At 59.6% G+C, this 20,677-nt stretch overlaps 1 protein-coding gene across 1 annotated transcript in view; it reads left to right on the top strand.

Annotated features, from left to right (window-relative positions):
- Window positions 1-11,262: 11,262 nt before the first annotated feature.
- CPZ (carboxypeptidase Z) overlaps window positions 11,263-20,677 on the top strand; it is a 24,126-nt gene continuing 14,711 nt past the window's right edge. Inside the window, exons 1-4 of the mRNA XM_022554830.2 lie at window positions 11,263-11,628; window positions 16,654-16,686; window positions 17,605-17,979; window positions 20,430-20,645. Coding sequence (XP_022410538.2) covers window positions 11,541-11,628; window positions 16,654-16,686; window positions 17,605-17,979; window positions 20,430-20,645 — 712 coding nt within the window. The 5' untranslated portion in view covers window positions 11,263-11,540. The remainder of the gene's footprint in view (window positions 11,629-16,653; window positions 16,687-17,604; window positions 17,980-20,429; window positions 20,646-20,677) is intronic.

Genomic DNA, 20,677 nt, shown 5'->3' with positions numbered 1-20,677 from the left:
TGTTAGTCTTGGAAAGTTGTACCTTTCCAAGAATTTGTTCATTTCTTCCAGGTTGTCCATTTTATTGGCATATAGTTGTTTGTAGTAATCTCTTAGGATGCTTTGTATTTCTGCAGTGTCAGTTGTAATCTCTCTTTTTTCATTTCTAGTTTTATTGATTTGAGTCCTCTCCCTTTTTTTTCTTGATAAGTCTGGCTAAAGGTTTATCAATTTTGTTTATTTTCTCGAAGAACCAGCTTTTAGTTTTATTGATCTTTGCTACTGTTTTCTTCATTTCCATTTCATTTCTTTCTGCTCTGATCTTTATGGTTTCTTTCCTTCTACTAACTTTTGGTGTTCTTTGCTCTGCTTTTTCTAGTTGCTTTAGGTGTAAGATTAGATTTTTATTTGAGATTGTTCTTGTTCCTTTTTAAACAAATTTTATTTATTTAATTTTGACTGCATTGGGTCTTCGTTGCTGCATGCTGTCTTTCCTAGTTACAGTGAGCGGGGGCTACTCTTCGTTGTGGTGTGTGGGCTTCTCACTGTGGTGGCTTCTCTTGTTGCGGAGCATGGGCTCTAGGTGCGCGGGCTTCAGTAGTTGCGGCTCACGGGCTCTAGTGCGCAGGCTCATTAGTTGTGGCGCACGGGCTTAGTTGCTCCGCAGCATGTGGGATCTTCCCGGACCAGAACTCGGACCCGTGTCCCCTGCATTGGCAGGCAGATTCTTAACCACTGCGCCACCAGGGAAGCCCTTTTCTTGTTTCTTGAGGTGAGACTGAATTGCTATAAACTTCCCTCTTAGAACTGCTTTTGCTGCATCCCATAGGTTTTGGACTATCATGTTTTTGTTGCCATTTGTTTCTAGGTATTTTTTTATTTCTTCCTTGATTTCTTCAGGGATCTCTTGCTTACTTAGCAGCGCACTGTTTAGCCTCCATGTGTTTGAGTGCTGCTCTGGTTTCATGCAAGGTCTGATTGGGTGAAAATTTCTCTTGGATTTGAAAGCAGATTGGCAGGAAGGAGGGGGCAAGAGGAAGCTGCTGCATTTAGTGGAGGGAGGCTGGGCTCGGAGCTGCTTTGATGGCCTCTCTGCATAGGGATGATAAGGACATTGGGGTTGGAGCCAGAGTGATTCCCAGCACTCCTGGTTTCTAGTTATGGAGCCTTGGAAAAGACACTCAACTTACCTGAGCCTTCCTTTCCCCAGCTATGAGGTGGGAGCCATAATAGAGGCTGACACTTCTCTCAGTGCTCAGTGTGGTGTGCCGGGCACTGCTCTAAGCCCTTTATGCATATATGTTAGTTTAATCCTAATAGCAGCCACACAAGGAAGATGCAATTACTATTACTATCCATCACACAGATGAGAAAAGGAGCCCCAGGAGGTCAAGTGACTTGCCCGAGGCCACGTGGCAGGTGATGGGGTCAGTCCGCCCTGCGGCTTCCTCCAGTCCCCTGCCCTCCCTCCAGGCCTCACAGCACTGGCACTAGAGAGACTCCCTACTTGCCACACTTTGTTCTTCAGAAAGGGCTAGGCTGGCAGAACCTCCGGGTGAGGGTGGGTAGGAAGGAATGGGGAAAGGTGGGATGAAGGTTTGTCTTCTGCCCCTTATGTCAGGGCTGCCACTGCAGAGAAGATGCCAAGAAGGTTCCTGGAACCAGTGGCTTCAAAGTGCCTCCCCCTCATCCTTGTCCTGCAAGCTGGCCACTGAAACGATTGGAAGATTCCCACAGAGTGACAAGGTTCGGAAGCCGAGAGGGGTCAGGGGAGGTGGGGAGGGAGAGAGACCCTCCCCTAGAGGCTCCAGGAGCCATGTGGGGCCGCAGAGCCCCAGCTCCAAAGGTGCTTCCAGACTGTAGGACGCTGGGAGCAGCCCCTCCCAATTTTTCAGCCTTTCTTTCTGTCTCTCTGTCTTTCAGCCTGTCTTTCTGTCTTTCTGTTTCTCTTCCCCCTCCATCTCCTGATGTCCTCCTCTCCGCTTTACCTTTCCTTCCTCATCTCCCGCCTCCCCTCACCCCTCTTCCAACCCTGTTTCCACTTCTTGCCATGCCTCTTGGTTCAACAAGCATGGATCCAGTCCCTGACCCTGAGCTGGGGGTTGGGGAAGGGGAACATGACCCAGCCAGTGCGTGCTTTCCCTCTCTAGTTCCCTCCTTGTGACACCGTCTGCCTGGGCTGCACAATTCCCTGCGCCCTCAGTCTCCCTACTCAGAGCCCCCCACAAACCACGGCGCTTTGGTGCCAGAGAATAGGAGGTTGAGGCGCACGGCGAAAGGCATTGGAGGAGGAGTTCACTGGCTGCCCAGCATTTCAGCTGTGCGTGAGTCACCGCGGAGCCTCCCGTGAAGGTGTGACCACTGCACGGACCAACCTGGTCCGGAACAGAGGGGCGCAGAGCCCCCTCCCGCCACTCCACGAGAAGGGAAGTAAAGGCAAAGCAACAGCCATCAGACCTCTGTGTCCCCCGCACCCTGCTCCCTCCTGCCTAGCTTTGGGGGCTAGACGGTGCCAGGGGCAGATCTGCGCCGGGCGCGGGGACGGCGAGCGCGTTCAGCACCCTGGACAGCGCCACGGGCGGTGGCCTCTGCGGCGGTGTCCGCGCTCCGCCCTCCCGGGAGGCGCCCCGCTCCGCAGCGCAGCGCCTTGGTCAGTGCACTGGAACCCTGCGCTTGCCGCCGCTCTGAGTGCCGCTCCGGACCTACCCGCTGACTCCGGATCTTCGGACTCTGCGAGCGCGCCCGCTGCCCCGCCGAGCTTTCTCCCGCTCGCACCCGGTCTGTCCCACGCCGTAGCTGGGTGCCTGGCGAATCGGTAGCGCCACGGGCCGGGGAGAGACGGTGCTGCTGGCGCTGGTGTTGGCCGTGTCGCCGCTGTCCAGCGCGCCGCTGCTGCTCTGAGCCTACGGAGCCAGCTGCGCGCGCACCTCGGGCGTCTTCCCGGTGAACCTGTCCCTGGGCCCCGGCTGCTGCCGGCGCCGGACTTGCACTTCACGCTGCTCGGCGTGCTGCGCGGGCGGTCGCCACGGGGGCCTGGACCGTCGGCTTCCTGGACACTTCCTCGGCTTCCAAGGCTGGCGGTGGGTTTCCCGCTGCGCTGCGCCCTACGCCCTGAGCCAGGGCCCTGCTGTGGTCAGACGTCCCCTTGAACCTGCTGCTGGCCTACTGGTGGGGAGGGTCGCTGGCCTTTGAGCTCACCGCGCGTCTGCTGGTGGCTCGGCTACCGGCGCCTTCGCGTCCTGCTCGCTGCGCGGGCGCTTCGGGGGCCTTGGCCTCCCTGCTCCACACCGGCCACTCCGCCTGCCGCTCAAGCTGCTGCGGGTGACACTAGGCCACTTTCAGCGCAGCGACGTCGTCCCCACGCAGGTAGCTGACCCACCCCCGCCCCCAGCCCCGAAGGCCGCATCCGAGCTCCTGTACTCCCCTGGCAGGTGGCTCAGAGGACCCTGCGGGCTCGGTCACCTGCTCAGACATTGCACTCAAGGGCTTCCCCTGCGCGCTGCTCATGAGCTTCCACGTTGGCTTGTTTATACACTCCTCTGTGTGTCCACACACCCAAAGGCATGGCTGTCTCTCACGTCCCTGTGGAACGTGTGTTGCAGCAGACAGGACATTTTGCACCAAGCTGTGAGGTCTGCGCCATGGGGGAGGGTTGCCCCCGCCCTGATGTAGGGGCATCAGCCACGCCCATCCTGGGGCAGGTGGGTGTGGCTCGTGGGTGTGGTTCGGAGCCCTCCCCGTTTCTGTTCTGCTGACCCTGTGCCTTTGCCTGACCTGGGGACTCTCGAGTCTTGGGGAGGATCTGCCGGTTCCGTCGGCTCACTACTTGGCATGCGCATGCCCGCTGACTCTCCAGCTGGGATCGCTGCTAAGTGTTGCCCTCTCCCACCTGCGCGCGGAGATCCCGCAGCCCCTGCGCCACGCTGCACCCTCCCCATGTCCCCGCAGGCCCAGGAGGCTTCTCCTCACGAGGGTGCAGCCTGCTCCCCCCTGAGCGGGTCTTAGTTCTCTCTGCACTGAGCGGAACGAAGCGCCGGGGGAGGGGGAGGGAGGGGCTTAGAACGGGGAAAGCGGGGGAAGACTGTCCCCTCCTTCCTTCTGCCCGTGCCTCCACGACTTCACCTTTACAAAAGAAACCCAGCTCTCCATTGCTCTTTCTCTCTCTTGTTCTATCCCTCTGTATCCCTGGGGCCTGAACGTCCCCTTGAACCTGCCTGGTTCGGCTGTTGGCTCTGGGCGCAGGTGCAGCTCTGTCCCCTGCCCTCCTGGGCGCCCTGACTGCGGGCCTCTCCTTTCCCTGCAGCGTGCGGTGGGGCTGCCTCTGTGAGCAGAAGCAGGGCTGCCCGGGGGCTGCCAGGAAGACCGGCATCTTCAGCGGGTCCTTCATTAGATGCTTTGCCCCACGTGTTGTGACTAGGTGGGTCTTGGCTGTCAGGCCCCTGTCCTGGGAACTGCTGGGCGGGGTGGGCTCCGGCCCAGTCGGGCTCTGAGGTCTTCCAGCCGGGGACCTGGAGGGAAGCCAACATCCACAGGCCCCTCCTCAACACCTGAGGCGCCCGGGGCCTCATCTCAGCTCCTGTCAAAGGCGCTGGGACTGGGATGTCCCCTTAAATGAAGGGACTGCCCCACCCAGGGAGGCTGACCCGGGCACAGTCGGTGGGTCCGTCTGAGCCAGCACCTGGCTCTTTCTCTCCTGGGAAGTTTTCCAAATCAGTTAGGCAAACTGGGAGCAGTGTAAGCCTGAAACTCAGCATCCCCTGGGCGTGGGCTGCTGGCACCCTGGGGGGAGGGCCAGGCCGGGGCCTCAGGATTGTCACACCCGGGTGAGTGGTCTCTTTGCTCCCCCTCCCATCCCTCTCCCTGGACACCCTGGCCTGGAGCTTGCAGGAGATTGGGAAAGAGCCCGTGTCAGGGGCCTTCTGGGTACCATTGTCAAGGTCCTGTGACGAGGGCAACGTAGGTCTGCGCTCTTGGGATTCTCACTCTGTGGCCAGGGTCCTGCTGTGGTCAGACACCCTGGGTGGTCCTCACTGCCCCCGGGAGGAGCTGATGGCCCTCGGCCTCACAGGGCTGGGTCACCCGTGGCCCAGGCCACAGCCCAGGGCAGAAAGCAGGCACGGGGCGCGGGTCTGGGCGCCCGGCTTTGTTCACACGAGGTTCTCCTGGGGCTCTAGGACACACTGTGAGGTCAGGCTGTCTGGCTCCTCAGGCCATTTGGTTTGTTAGCTGGTGTTGAGAGGAGGTATACGTTCCCCACAGGCTGAGGAGGGGCATCCCTGAGCTTCTCTGCTGGCTGGAGGGCGCTCTCCTCTCCCCGTCCAGCTCCTGCTGAGGCTCCGTGCTCAGGACCCGAGTCACGTGACTGTCGGCCACTGACCCCGGCTGGCTCGGGCACGTGGTGTGGGTTTCTCCTGGATCGCGGGCACCATGTTTCCTCCCGTGAAACCTGGCGAGGACTCTGGTTTGGGGAAACTGCATGGGAGCCATCGCAGACAGAAGGAGGGGTGGTATTCTCCTGAGCCAGCGGTCAACCTGCCCCAGGATCACGTCTGCGTGTGCACACATGTGCGCGCGTGTGTGTAAGCACACGTGTGCAGGTGCACGGGTACACACTTGTGTGTGTGTGTGTGTGTGTCTGTGTTTGGGACACAAAGCCTGAGTTTCAACAGCTCGAGCCAGGCAATGCTTTCCGAACAGTAACCCGCTGTGCTGCCCCCAGACTCACTCCCTGGACACCTGCGCCTGAGGCCCAGAGCCACTCAGCCAGTGAGCGCCAGGGCTGCCACGTGCACTCCCCTGTGGTTCTGTGGGTCTAGAAACTTCCAAATCTCTAGAGCACAGGTGTGCTCGTGTGAGTGTGGTCACTGCTGCCGAGCTACCTGCTCGATCGTCCGACAGGCTGGCGGGGCTCGTGCCCTTTGTCACCATCAGTGCTCACTCTCTCACAGTGGGGATCGTTTCAGCTCCAGGCCTGGGCTTGTGGCTGCGGGGTGGCCCTTGGACAGTGGCTTGCCCTCTCTGAGCCTGTTTCCCCACCTCCTTTCCGAGGTTGTTGTGATGCTTCAAGGTGCCCCCTGCGCAGTGCCAGGTACACGGTAGGTCTCCTGTAAGTGACAGCTGTCGTTACGGGTAGGGTGACTACACTCGCTTAGGGTCTGCTGGGGTGGCCCAGGTTAGCACCTGTTGTTCCTGCCCAGTTATTAACATTGCCCCCCTTGCCTCTCAGAAGTGTCCAGGTTAGGGAGTTAAGTTCTGCGGGGAGTCTAGTTTGGGGCCCCCACTCGGTACATCCGACAACCTGTGGTCAGGGTGGGATGCTCCAGTGCGGGCAGGGGCGGGTCCCCCGAGAAATCTTGCCGTCGGTTCCCTCTGCTCCGGTTCCATTCATCATGATGCTCGGAGGCTGGACTCATTGGTCACACCTGCACCCCGTCTGCCTTTTTTTGGTCTGTTTCCTCTAAAGGATCAGAATCTTGACTGGAGAAGGACATAAAGAGCGTCTGTGTCCCAGCCTTTTCCGATGAGGACATGAGAGCACGTGGACCCCATTCCCATCTCCCAGGGCCACCGTTGGGCCTCTTGATGACCGTCATGAGAAGGTCAAGAGAGTGACAGCAGCGGGTAGAGCCCAGGAGTCCAGGGGGGCAGCGGCCGGGAGGCTGGGGGCCTCCCTCCCCCACTGCGGCCACTCTCCTCAGCCCTGGAGCCCAGAGACGGTGGGGCTTCCCTTGGCTGGCATCATCCTCAATCTAGTGGTCCATCCCGGGGAGCGCTCCCGGGGAGGGCCGCCCGCTGTCGTTGTTGCCAAATGGACCCAGGGCACAGTGTCCGGGAATTGCGCGCACATCTGTCATATTTCACAGTTCAAAGAGAGAATGGTGCCCAGCACAGAAGTCTGCCCTCAGCAGAGGGAGGCTGTACAGGTGAGTGAGTGAATGAATGAATGGATTCGATTCCCTCTTCAGTCCTGTTCATCACTGTTTCCTTCCTCCCGGCCCCCTGCAGAACCAGGGGTGGGCAGCGTGATTGGGGGCGGGGGGCGCCACCTGGTAAGACGGACTGTCTGACGGGGGCCCGCCCACAGGACCCTGCAGAGCCCGCAGTGGGCTCTCCCACCAGGGAGAGGTGGGTCCTGAGTTCGCTCCTTCCAAACACACACACAGCAGTCAGCTCTTTCGGCCTCTCAAGGCGTTAGTAACAGTTTGTAGCCTGGTGGAGCCGCCTTGACGAATTCTTTTCCAACTAACTGGGTGTCGTTGGCTCTGCTGTGGCTGATTCTCCAGCACCTCCCGCCAGCAGGATATATTTAAGCGCTCATAAAATATAAGGTGCAATTCAAATAAAGCAAATTACTTGAGAGAATAATAGCTATAGCTACGGGGTCAGGAAGCAGTTAAAAATTAAACTACTCAGTTCAGTGAAAGCCGTCACTCCAGCCCTGGGCGGTAGGCTGCAGATACGAGGCAGTGGCGGGCTTCGCTGCCCTCATTCACAGGAGGCATGTGGACCCAGAGCCCACGGGGCTCTCCCGAGTGCCCCCGGTTCCTGCAAATGAGAGCGTGGTCCACTTGTCTGTAACTTCAGAGCCAGGCCATGAATCTGCAGGTCGAACCCGCTTCTACTTCCTGGGAACATCCCCAGGGTGGGAGGGAGAAGCGTGCCAGCCGGCGGGGCTGGGCCCCGTGCCACGCCATGCACAGGCTTGCCATGTGAAAATCCGCTCTTAGAGCCTTACATCCACTTGAGGAAATGTGTGCATACTGTCTTGCTGAAAATGTCACGGTTGGACAGAGACGACACTTATTAGAGGTGGTGGCTGTTCCTCTCCCTATTCTGTCTTCCCTGAAGCCCCACGGAATTTTCTAGAAGGCCACTCAGGCACAGGCCCCTCCCGGGGGAGTGCTGTTAGCTGTGTCTGTGCTGGGCATTCTAGAACATTCTCTCTCTCAGCTGATGTGGCTTACTCACTGTGTTGTCTTTCTTTTTTTTCTTTATAAATTTATTTATTGTTTATTGGCTGCGTTGGGTCTTCGTTGCTGCACGCGGCCTTCCTCTAGTTGCAGTGGGCGGGGGCTACTCTTTGTTGCTGTGCGCCGGCTTCTCACTGCGGTGGCTTCTCTTGTTGTGGAGCACAGGCTCTAGGCGCATGGACTTCAGTAGTTGCGGCACGCGGGCTCAGTAGTTATGGCGCACGGGCTTAGTTGCTCCGCGGCATGAGGGATCTTCCCGGATCAGGGCTCGAACCCGTGTCCCCTGCACTGGCAGGCGGATTCTTGACCACTGCGCCACCAGGGAAGTCCCTGTGTTGTCTTTCATCCTGGACTTGTGGTCTTTTTTTTTTTATTTGAAAGATACTTTTCATGTGCACTTAAATGTATTGCAAAATGGTGTTGTGTCCCAGGAACTTTGTGAACCAGTAAACACTTTATTCAAAGAGCCTCTCATTTCTCTGGGAAGGAGAAAAAGCTGCCCTTGCATTAGCCTGAAGCCAGCTGTCCGTGACCAGGAAGGCAGGTCCCCTGCTGGGCCTCCAGGATGACCCCGACTAGACCCTGCACCATGTGTGCCGGGAGGGGCACTTGGTTCTCCTGCAAAGCTCATGCCCTTCTGGGGAGAGTCCCTGGCTCCTCTCCGATGCTCAGAGGACCTGCAACCCACAGGGCAGGAATGACTCGCCTCTGCACAGAGGGTGGCTGCCAGCTTCCTTGTTGGCAACTCCAGGCAAGGGCTGCATGAGAGGAGGACATCTCTCCAGTGCCCGGCAGGGGCGGCACAGATCCTGTGTCTGGAGAGCCCTCGTGCTTGAATTAAACATGGTAAGTTTACTGAACTAAGCGCTGTCCCAGAGGAAGCATGGGGAGGGGCTCCTGGGGAGGTGGGGGCATGGGGGTGGCTCCCCGAGGCTTTGATGCTTCGGCCAGGCACTGAAGGAGGGGCGCACAGGAAACCGTCTTCAGCCGGCGGGGAGTGGACTCCCATCACCTATGGGCTCCTGGCTGCTGGGCACCCACCCCGGGTCCTCAGGGGTCCCTTGCTGAGGTCAGTCTCTGGCTGAGCGTCCTTCGAAGGGTGAAGTGGCAGATGAGGGAGGGCAGAGTCTCTGCGCTTTCCGAAACACCGTGTGGCTTCTCGCCCAGTATCTTATTCTGCAAGCAGCCACCACGGGCTCGTCCTGCAGACTCAGGTTCCCTGCATCTTCTGTTCATCTGCTCCATCCCGATGCGCAGGTCTCGCTGCAGGCTGCCCCCACCCCTCTGGCCCATTATTCGGTGGCAGGGATTCAGCGCATGGGGAGGATCTGGCCCTTGGAAAGGGTTAACCTTGCCTCTGACTTGCTCCCGACGAACGATTTGGATCCTTTGGATCAGAACGATTTGGTGGATCAACCTCTTGGCTAAAAAGCTTTTGCAAGAGGTTGTTCCTTCCAACTTCATTGGAGAGGAAAGAGGGTAGTCCTAGAGGGGATCACCAAATTCTTCTCACTGGGTCTTTTTTTTTTTTTTACATCTTTATTGGAGTATAATTCCTTAACAATGGTGTGTTAGTTTCTGCTTTATAACAAAGTGAATCAGTTATACACATACATATGCCCCCATATCTCTTCCCACTTGCGTCTCCCTCCCTCCCACCCTCCCTATCCTTTGAAAACAACAGCTAACACTGATCTTTTTCATCCAAGCCAAAACGCCTCTGGTTTAAAGCTGTATCGTTACTATTATGTACCTCTCAGAGAGAAAAACAAACCGGATGAGAGGGCTGTCATCGGAGGCGTGAAGCTGACCACCTAAGGGCTCAGGCTCAGAACTGAACCCGTCGCAGGAGGGGACAGCCAGGAGACTCACCGGTGCCCACGTGGGCACATGGGGGTGAAGGAGGGGGAGGGAACACACGTCCCCCAGTACGGGCACCACCAGCTGGCACTCAGGAAGACTGGGGTCTGCATTCACACTCCCAGTGTGGGCCAGAAACCTCAGAGGGGAAGTCAAAGGAAAGTGTCCGGGAGACTGCCCAGAGAAAGGCCAGGGGCTTCTGGAAGGACAAGCCGGCAGTCCATGTGGACAGAGGGTAGCATGGAGGCCAGCGCCCCAGACTCTGGAGGTGCTGACGTGAGTGGAGTGAGCGGCTCCTTCTCTGAGCCAACGATGGATCAAAGCCCTCTTCCCATGTGTACCCCACAGTAGGTACTGTCACTGTCACCCCAGCCTCTGGGCTAAGCGGCTCATCCCAAGTCTTAGGGCTGGGTGACATCTGGCTCCAGGGTCCGGCCTCCCTGCCAGCCAGGACAGTTGGTGAAGGAGGCCCATATAGGAACTGGGCTCCAAAGATGGTCTGGGCCAGTGGCCCAGCTGGGGAGGGACCTGCCCCAGGGGACGATGCTGGGCTGAGGACCTCCGTGTCTGGCCCGCACTGTTCCCAGTACTCAGGGCACGAGCACAGCAACGTACACGCTGGCTGGACCACAGCTGTGGGGCTGTGAGAAGTAGCTGGCAGGCAGATGTGTGCACATCTGGACAGCAGAGTGAGCACCTGTCCAGCTCCTTGGGGGGGCGGGGGGAGGGTTTCAAATGCGTTGGCTGAACGCCCAAGCAGTCCTGACCCTGGGAGGAGAGAGGGGCTCTAGGGACCACCTTTTTCTCACCTTGGGGCTGAGGTCCTGGGCCTCCCTCCTCCCAGACCCCTCAGGCCTCCTGCCGGGATGGCTCCTGGTGATGCAGGCAGGAGCATGGGGGAGGGGAGGGGAGTGGGAAGGGGCTCTCTCGCACCCCCAGGTGTAGACATGTCGCCCTGGAGTTAGAGTGTCTGCACTGGGCTCTCTGCCCACCTCTGAGTTGCTTTTGCCCTGTCATCTGCTGGGGGCGGGTGGGGGGGATGGAGGAGACACCCCAGTGAGCCTTTATGCCACCACCTTGACCTCTGTTGGCTCCTTTAATGGGCTGAGTGGAGGGACTGCCACGTTTCACTGAGGACCCCTGGTGCCAGACTCCCTGGCAGGTCCTGCTGGGAGCAAACCAGGAGGAGGCTCCTCCCCAGGGTGCCGGCTCAGAGGTGGGGGGTCACCCAAGGCTACCGAGGAGCTGCCTGCCCTTCCTGGTACCTGACCGCTCCCCCCCACCCCGACCCTTCAGGTGCATCCACAGCCTGTGACGGTGAGGGGAGGTGGGGACACTCCATCACTCCTCTCCTGGGACCCAGGCCCAGAGCTGGGGCTGATTTGGCCTGGCTCCCCGCCAGTTGGGTCCAGCACGGGCCAGGACCCCGTCTTGCCCACAGACCCCTCGGGTCCAGGAATCAGGGTTCGTAGGCAGGATCAGCAGGGGATCTGGAGGTCAGGGGGGAGGCAGAAACCGAGCCCCAAGGGGGGCACCCACCGCTCGGGGCGGAGCATCGGCCCGGAAGCGGGCTGCGCGCTCCTTGGTCCCTCCCGCCGCATCGCTCTGCGCGGCTCCTGGCGCCGCCGTGCTGTAATCCGACTCCGCGCTCGTGGGGGGCGGGAGCCCGCGCGGCGCTGCGCCCCGGCCCGAGTGCCACATCACTGCCCGCCACCCTGCCCGCCGCCCACCATGCGGCCCCCGCCGCCGCCGCTGTTCTTCGCGATGCTGGTCCTCGCCGCCGCCCGGCCCTGGTGCGAGCCCACCCCGGACGCCGCGGGTAAGGCCGTACGGCCCGCGCCCTGGGGTGGAACTCGGCGCCCCGGAACCGGGAACTATCCCCCGCGTGACCCATGGTCCCCAAGTGGGCACCCTGTGACCTTGGACCTCGGGGTTTGCGCAGGAGGGGGCAGCCGGCTCTCTGAGCGCATCCAGGCTGGGACCCCCGGGCGGAACGCACAGGCAGCTTGTGGGCAGCGGAGGTACCCAGTGCTCTGGCAGGGGCTTCTTCTCGGTCTGGGCACAGCGAGCAGGGCGCCCTGCAGGTGGGGTCCGAGGGAGCGGATGCCAGAACTTTGCAGGAGGAGAGGTCGTCCGAGGTCCCCGGTCCCCGGTCCTTCCAGGAGGGGGGCGGCCTCTGGGCAGGGCACACTCTTGACCCCTCCCTCCCATCTCTGCGGCCTGGACAACAGCGTCTCCGGAAGTGGGCGCAGAGGGCCGGGGAGGAGGGGGTAGGATTCTGGGGCAGGGGGAGGGGGAGAGTGTCGGGAGCCAGGGACCCTCCCGGGGCTGTGCGCCTGGGAGTGTGGGGTGCCGGGCTGAGGCGGGGGCCAGCTGGGGGCCCGGGCTCCGGTCCTGACCACACCTCCCGTTCTGGAGTGGGCCTCGCTTTTCCTTTACGTTTAAAGGTGAGGGTGTATCTAGTCCGCTGCCCTCAGGGTTCTTAGCAGCAGCAGACATCTGTGCCCCTGGAGGACGGGGGTCCCCTGGGGCACAGGGGTCTGGGCGTGTCAGATTCGGAATCTCTGGAGCGCTGGAGGTTTGTGGATACCTGAGAACTTGCGGGCACCAGCCAAGTGGGTGTGCCAGGAGCAAAATGCCTCTGAAATGTGCCAAGGGCCATCTTTTCCCTTTCTTCTCCTTCAGCCCAAATTGAATTTTCTCTCCTCCTCTACCCCCCGCTTCACCTTTTTCCTCCCCCACTTGCTACAGAAAGACCCGGGCCAGGCGGAGTGTGTATGGGTGTGTGTGTGTGTTCACACGCACGCCTGCACATCTGTGCACGGGATGCAGATGGAACTTGCGTGGTGTCATGGATGGACCCTCCCCTGAACCCCTGAGGCCCCAGGAAATGTCTAGAATTATAGGCTTGTCAGGGATTACAGTCCCTTCTTCCAGGAAGCTCTCCCTGACCTCCCCTTTTTCCAGGGAGAAATGCAGCCCCCTCCTCTGGGCCCAGGTTGCCCCTTCCTCACCTGGAGGGATGAGCAGGGTGGATCTCTGTCCTCCACTCCATGGTGGCATCAGTGACTGTTTCTAGAATAATTCCTTCCTCTGGTTGGATCTTCTCCTTACAGATGAGCATGTGTGGTCCGTGGAAACCCAGTGCCTTTTCCAGACCGCACGCTGACGTGGGCAGGGCCAGGCAGCTAGAGTCCAGGCTTTTATGTCCAGGACTATATCCACGTCCTCACCGTCCCAGGGCTCAGAGCGGGCCCAGACCTTTCCCCCGGCCTGTCCCTTGCCTCCCTCAGGTCTTTATCGAGAGCCTGGGGTTTGAGGCAACTTTCATGCTCCTAGGGGCCAGGCAGATCTGGGTTCAAATCCTGAGTCCTCTACACTGCTGTGTGGTCTTGGGCAGATGGCCCGACCTCTCTTACCTCATTCTATTATCGTTCCTCGTCTCGAAGACCTTCAGCCCCAGGTCAATGTTGCTCCCTTCGTTGAAGACATGCTGACACCTTGTGGTCAAGAGGTGTAACGGTCACGTGTGGACGGCTCAAAAGCAGCCTTGGGACCAGCGCTGCCCAACAGAACGATGCCAACTACATACATCATTTCACATTTCCCAGAAGCCACACGAGCGAGATAATAAGAAACAGGCGAAATTAACTTTAATAACACATTTGATTTAACCCAATATATCTGAAACATTGTTTCAGTGTTTTGTCATCAATGTAAAAATTAAGAATGAACTGTTTTACATTCTTTTTTAAGTGCTAGTGGCTACCGTACTGCATGGTGTGTCCTCTCTCGACACCACCTCCAGCCCGAGCTCCCCAAAGGCACCCCCTGGGGCTTGCTTATCGTTATGGGTTGAATTGTGTCCCCCAAAGATATGTTGAAGTCCTAGCCCCCCTTCCCCCTTCCTGTGACTGTGACTTTCTTGGGAAACAGGGTCTTTGCAGGTATGGTCACATTAAAAGGAGGTTGCACTGCTTTAGGGTGGGCCCTGAATCCAATGACTGCTGTCCTTAGAAGAAGGAGGAAATTTGGACACAGACACACCAGGAAGGACGTGTGGTGACAGAGGCAGAGAGCAGGGTGATGTGGCCACAGCCAAGGGTTGCTGGGGGTGGAAGCTGGAGGAGGCAGGAGGACCCTCCCCGGACCCTGTGGAGGGTGTGGCCTGCCAGCAGCTTGATTTCGGGCTTTTGGCCTCCAGAACCGTAAGAGGAACAATGTTGTTCCAATTTGTGGTTCTTCGTTATGGCAGCCGCAGGAAACCAGTCCACCCATCTCTCTGTCTTGCTGCTGGTGCCCACCCTGGAAGTGTTGGTGACCAAGTCACCAGATGCCGTGGCCTTGTCCTCCCACTGGGCATCGCTGTCTGGCAGGAGGGTCACAACAGGCTTTCCCTCCTTCTCCCCGTGCGACCCTGAGCCACTGTGTGTTGGGCCCTTACTGGGCCCAGGCCCTGGCCTCAGCACCACCTCATCGGACCCTCCAACAACAGTGGGCACTCTTATTATCATCCGCATTTTACAGATGAGAAGACTGAGGCACAGAGAGGAGCTTAATTCCCGAACTTCTGTTTTCTCATCTGTGACTCAGGGAGGCTCGAAGCCACGTGAAACGGGGAGGATCCACTTGTCAAATCCACTCAAGTCCAGGCGACCGTGTGGCATCTGATGGCTTTGAAGGAGCAGGCGTGGGAGTCACTGTGCTCCGGCCTCCCCGCCACGCGCTTGCCTGAGGCCAGCACAGGCCCCGGGGCCAGCGGGGTCTCTGCCCACTGAGCGCCTGCCGAGAATCTGAGCAAATCTTCAGGTTTGCCCCCCTCGGCTCTGGCCTGGGCACACGGCAGGCGCAGCCTCGGCGTGGTGGGTGCAGGCATAAGGAGGGGGCGGGGGCCTTGGCTGGAGCCATCCGCCTAGGGAGGCCTCGGGCTCCTGAGCTGACTGAGTCGTGGCGTCCGTATGGGTCCGAGCTCGCACGGGCTGTGAGGGCGGGTCGGCTGAGCTGAGCGTGAATTCTGAGTGTGAGCCCTGGGCACGGATGCTCCCAGGGGGTCCTGCTCCGATCGCATCCTTTCATCTGTTCTCCTGACATCAACGCAGACAAGCAAACAGCGCAGCGTTCCAAGCTGCCCTGGGCCGGTTTCTGGTTCCTTCTTTATTTCCCTTACGTTTTGATTCATCCTTACGTCTCCTCATTCCGCAGAGGGCAGTGGGCACAAGTCTGGAGACACTGTAGACCATAGAGGCGTGGAGTCAGGCGGGTGCGTGGAAATTCCCAGGCTGCAGGCTGAGAGCAGGTGCCTCACACTGCCTGGTATCCTCACTTACCGCCAGCCTCGTCCCAGCGGGCATTACGGGGTAGCCGAGGGCACGGGTGGTGGGCACGCAGCAGCCCTCTCTGTTGCGTTAAGGGTGGCAGTTCCATTGCCTGCATACTTTAGGAAAATTATTCTCTTGCCCGTTTCTTTGCCAAGTGGCGCCAGCCGGTTAGGACAGCCTGAGTCCTTGTCTCACCAGGTGGTGAGAGGGCACCCTGAACGTCTCCATCCCATGAGAGCTTCGAGAGCTGGCCCGCCTAGTCCACGGTGGGGGAACCGTGTGCAGAGGTCCTCACGGGGGGCTGCCTGGCCCCCGCCGCGTCCCCGCCACTGGGGACTGACGTGCTCAGGCAGGTTTCCACGACCCCCAGATCTTAAGGCGAATCCCTAGAAGCAGCTCCCACCCTTGCTGTGGTCCAGGTCTAGTTCCCGATGAGATTACGGGGTTAGAAACAGCCTTTCCCTCTGGTCCTAGCCTCCTTACCCTGCTCCTCCTGGGCTCCCCCTGCACCCACTTCCCACTTTCTATTTGTTTGTTTGTTTATTTATTTATTTACTTACTTATTTGCCCCTGGTCTTAGTTGCTGCAGCCGGGCTCCTTAGTTGTGGCATGTGAAGTCTTAGTTGCGGCATGCGTGTGAGATCTAGTTCTCTGATCAGGGATGGAACCCGGGTCCTCTGCATTGGGAGTGTTAACCACTGCACCACCCGGGAAGTGCCCTCCCCACCACCAGCGCTTTCTTGTTTCCTGCCGCTCCGCCACCCAGCCTGCCCTCTGCCTCCCAGGACCCCTGCACCAGCTGAGCTTTAAATCTGATTTCCGTCTCTTGGAGCCGGTTTTTTCCTCTTAGCTCTCACAGAGCACTTGGGACCTGCCTCTGATGGGGAACCTGGCAGGTAGTGTTGGTTGAGGTTGGTCTTACTGACCTTCCCAGGGGTCTCACTGTTGGGTCCATGTGTCTGGGCCTCGGGGAGGACCCTTGAAACCCACAGTTCCAAGGACAGTTCATGCGTTGGTCCTCTTCTCAGGAAACAGGAGACAGTGCACTGCAGCGTGTTCTGGAGGGGAGAGGGCCGCTGCCTGCCTGAGTCTCGGGGGAACTTGGAATAGCGTGGGGTGAGAAGCACTGGGGGGGGGTGCAGCCCCTGGCACAGCCTCTGAGGGCTGCTTGTTAAATATTTGGGAATTTGGTGAGAACTCGTTCAGCTGCAGGAAGCTGAAACTGGCCACAGTAGAAGTATTCTCACCACAGCGATCGGCCACCACTCTGAGCCAGGGCTCTTTCGTCCTGGCTGTCTTCCGTTAGGGGAGTCGTGTGACCTCTTCGAGACTCAGTCTCCCCTCCTGTGAAATACGGGAGGACGGCCATGTGGACGTCAGAGGGTGGCTGTGAAGGGGAGGGTGGGCAGGGGGCTGGCGGCCTGGCCAGTACCCAGTGAGAAGCAGCAGTGCCTTTGTGCACATTTGGGGGACGACTGATGGGCAGGGGTCCGCTCCCCTGATAGCACCGCCCTTTCTCTCCCCAGGTGGATGCCCCAGGGCAGCAGCTGCGGACAGCGGTACGGTACACGGACTTCCTGCTTTTGTTCTGTAGCAGTGACGCAGGTCCTTCACACTATCAAAGCGTTTTAGGGGGTGGAACCCACCGTTCTAAAGTGGGTGATGAATAAGGTGGCCCATCGATTAAATCCAGACCCATTTTAAACAGCCAGAAATCAGACAAAACGAGACAAGGAGGCCCTTCCCTCTGTGCAGTTGGGCTCCCGCGCCTGACTCTGCCCCGGCCTCCCGCAGGGGGTCCTCCCGTTCCCCTCCCCCGCTCCCCCCTTCCCCCCCCCCCCCCGCAAGGCGGGATCTAAGTGGGCTGGGTTCCGACTGTGAGGTGTGCACACACCCGCTGCATTGGCTGTTCGTCCTGTGTGTTCCCAGTCCTGTGCCCGGCACCTGCTGAGCCCAGGGCTGGGACAAGCCCCTTCCCTCCCTGGCCCTGAGTTCCTCCTTTGTAAAACGAGGAAGGGAATACTGATCTCGGGATGATTTGGGAGACGGCGTGGGCTCTGACCTATGACAGGTGCTCAGAAGTACACGTTTCCTCAATGCCCCTCCTGCCAGACTTAGGCATCGGGTGTATTCGAAGTGGAGGGACTAGATTTTTTTAAGTAGGAAAATCTTTTCCCCATACGGAAGTCAGTGACATGCCCTAACGTGGCAGACCCTCGGCCAGGGTGGCTTTCCTGCACCCCTTTGGCAGACATGGAAGCTGAGACCCAGAGCAGCCTGCCCTGCTCTCTCACCAGTGAGCCCTGGGAGCCTTCTCTGGTCCTCCCACAGGCCCTGGCCTCTCCCTGCCAGGCTGCAGGTGCCCATCCCATAGGCCCCGGCCCTGAGCGTGGTCGGCTTGGGCAGAGCAGGCCCTTAGTAGGCGTCTGGGTGGGCCATCGTGGGAGGGAGTGACGTGGTGACCCCACCTCCCCCAGCTACGTGCGTGGACCTGCAGCTCCAGACCTGCAGCGACGCCTCCTACAACCAGACGACCTTCCCCACGCTGCTGGAGCATCGGTCCCGGGTGGCGGTAGAGTCCAGCTCCGAGTACATCCTGCTGAGCGTCCTGCACCACCTCCTGGAGGGCCAGTGCAACCCGGACCTGCGTCTGCTGGGCTGTGCCGTGCTGGTCCCACGGTGTGAGGGCGGCCGGGCGCACAGGCCCTGCCGGCACGTCTGCGAGGAGCTACGGGACGCCTGCCAGCCCGCCTTCGACGCCATCGACATGGCGTGGCCCTACTTCCTTGACTGCGGCCGCTACTTCGTGGGCCGGGAGGAGGGCTGCTACAACCCCCTGGAGAAGCTGCGAGGTGGGCTCTGGTGTCCCGTGGTGGTGAGCAGCTGGGGGGCGGGCGGGCGGATAGGACGCACGTCGGGTGGGAAGTGCCTGGGCCAGGGCGCCGACAAGGAGGCCCTGGATGCAGGTGTGCGGCTGGGAGGGCAGAGATGTGTGAGTCCTCGACGGCACCCCTCCCCCGCCATCAGAGAACAGAGGGCACTGTTGTGAGGAGGGCCTGTCCCCCCGTGAGGCCTGCCTGGCAAAGCCTGGCGATGCCTGTGGTCAGTCCTGAAAGACCACACTGGCCGGGAGTGGCAGCTAGACTCCTCAAAGTGGGGTCTGTGGAGCCCCAGAGGGGAGGGGAAGAGGGGCTGCAGAGATGGGCTTTGGTTTCTCATGTGGACAAACCAGTGGAGGTAGAATGGGCAGCCCTGGGTCGTGGTGATGGAATGGGCAGCCCTAGGTGGTGGTGAGCCCCTTGTCTTGGGGGGTGTGCAAGGAGCTCCTGGGTTCCCGCTTGGTAGAGATGCTGGAGGAGGGGGGGCGTGCAGGCCAAGTGCCTCTGCAGGCCTCCCTACCCCCTGGCTGGGCTTCCAGACTGGGTGAGAAGGGATAGCTCCAGTGCACAGTGGAACCCACAGCAGCCCCACTAGTAGAAGCCTCTGTGCCACCGCCACCCGAGTCAGCAGCCACTGGCCACACGTGGCTCCCGAGTGTGACTAAGGATCTAAATTTTGATTTGGTCAGATTTTAATGAATTTGAGCTTAAATGCAAATAGCTACACGTGGCCAGTGTGTGACACGGGGTGGTGCAGAGTGACGTCGGCTTCTGGCTTCTCACGTGCTCGTGTCATGGAGCTCGCGGGGAGGTTCACGTGATCTGGGGCCAAGTGCTATACACGTACCGTCTCATGAAGACCCCACAGCGACCCTGAATATTGGTGTAACCATTTTACAGATGGCAAAGTGGAGGCTCTGGGAAGGCCAGTGGCGGCAGGCGGCCGGCTCCTGCCTGGTGGAGCTGGTGTGAGCCAGGCCAGTCACTGATGGATGGATCCATCTGTCCATTCAGCAAACAGCTCTTGGGCACCTGCTGTGTCCATGGCTCCTGGCTGGGACATTGAGGATGGCGGGGGCCGGGGCACAGAGGTGCCTTGGGCTGGCCTCCAGTGAGCGCTGGGTTGCAGCTCTGCCACTCGCTGGCTGTGCGGGGCTCAGGGCTGATCCTGGAGCTGAATCTGGGGGGCTGGGGGGTTCCGTCCACCTGCAGCTTCTGGGCGATGCGGTGGCCCGTGGGTGGCACCTTGCAGGCAGACAGGAGCCATCTGCACGTGAGGACGCAGGAAGCGTGGACAGCGGGGACAGCCGGGTGGGGGACGAGAAACAGAGGAAGGAAACCAGACATCTCCCTGGGGTTGAGCCTGCCCGCCCTGAGAGAGCCCGCAGAGTGGGCTGGAGAGAGTTTATTTTGGGCCATTTTGCCACTAAATTACCAGTTCCATCTGCCTGCTTCTCCCTCGGAAACCATTCTGAGGAGAAACAAAACCACAGGGCAAGTGGGACGCTTGGGAAAAGCATTCCCCATCAGTGCTTCCCCCCAGGACCAGCCTGCGGGGACCTGCGTCTTCCTGCGCAGAGACCCCGGGGAAGGGGGTGGGCAGGGGCCACTGGGGCCGGCCTTGGGGTGCCTATGTGGGTGGGAGGGGACAGCCAGCTGGCCTGTGGATTGTGCTAAAAAGCATCCTTCCCTCGACCTGGAAGCCCAGGAATTTCTCCTAAGAAAACTTTAAAATTGGGGAAAAAGCTTTTCTCTCGCCCCCTCCCGCTCCCATCCCCCTCCCTCTCTCTCCGCCTTCCCCCCGCATGCTCACTGTTGTGTGGGTCATAACAGCTAACGTCTGGCCTCAGGAGGGTAGTGGAATAGTGGGCAGTAAGGAGCCTTTCAGAGCCTTGCTGCCTCCCTGACAAGATGTTGAAACTGTTTCCACCGCGATGCTGAGTAAACAACAGTAAAGAACAGAAACCTGCATCCCTCCCCCCAGTTACAGCTTGATGCTCCCGGGACACCCAAAGTCAGGAGGCGGCAGCTGAACGGAGGTTTTCCTTGGGTTGAGGACTCTGTCCGTGTGCCTCTTGCTTGGTGTTCTGCTGTTCTGTATTTCGTAAAATTTCCAAACTACCTACATATGACTGTTACTCATAGTAACGCTGGGAGCTGTGTTGCTGTATACGTCTGTTGGGGGCTGTTATTAGCTGTTGATATTAAGCATTATAAAGAGAACTTTCATTACCAGCAAACACGGACTGGCCGGGGAGCCATCCGAGGGAGACAGGTGGGTCCCGACCCCCAAGCTGCCACGGTGCAGTGTGGGTCGGGGTGAGGGCGCCGGGAGAGGTCAGGGCCCCTTGTCGTCATCGTGGGGTGGGGAGGGGGGGCGGGCAGGCCCCAGCTGACCCCCGGCACCCGCGTCCCTCCCCCAGGAGGCCTGGACGTCGTCGAGGAGGCGCTGCCTTCGGGCCTTCCGCCAACCTTCCTTCGTTTCACCCACCACTCCTACGCCCAGATGGTACGCGTGCTGAAGCAGACGGCGGCCCGCTGCACCCACATAGCCAAGACCTACAGCATCGGGCGCAGCTTCGACGGCCGGGAGCTGCTGGTCATCGAGTTCTCGAGCCTGCCTGGCCAGCACGAGCTGAGTAAGCCACTGTCGCCGTCGGGGTCGGGGGTG

This window comes from Delphinapterus leucas, chromosome 5 (assembly GCF_059928025.1).
Source record: "Delphinapterus leucas isolate spDelLeu-1000000601 "Yukka" chromosome 5, BTC_Dleu_Yukka2, whole genome shotgun sequence".
Lineage (NCBI taxonomy): Eukaryota > Metazoa > Chordata > Mammalia > Artiodactyla > Monodontidae > Delphinapterus > Delphinapterus leucas.
This window is presented reverse-complemented; position numbering and strand designations above follow the sequence as displayed.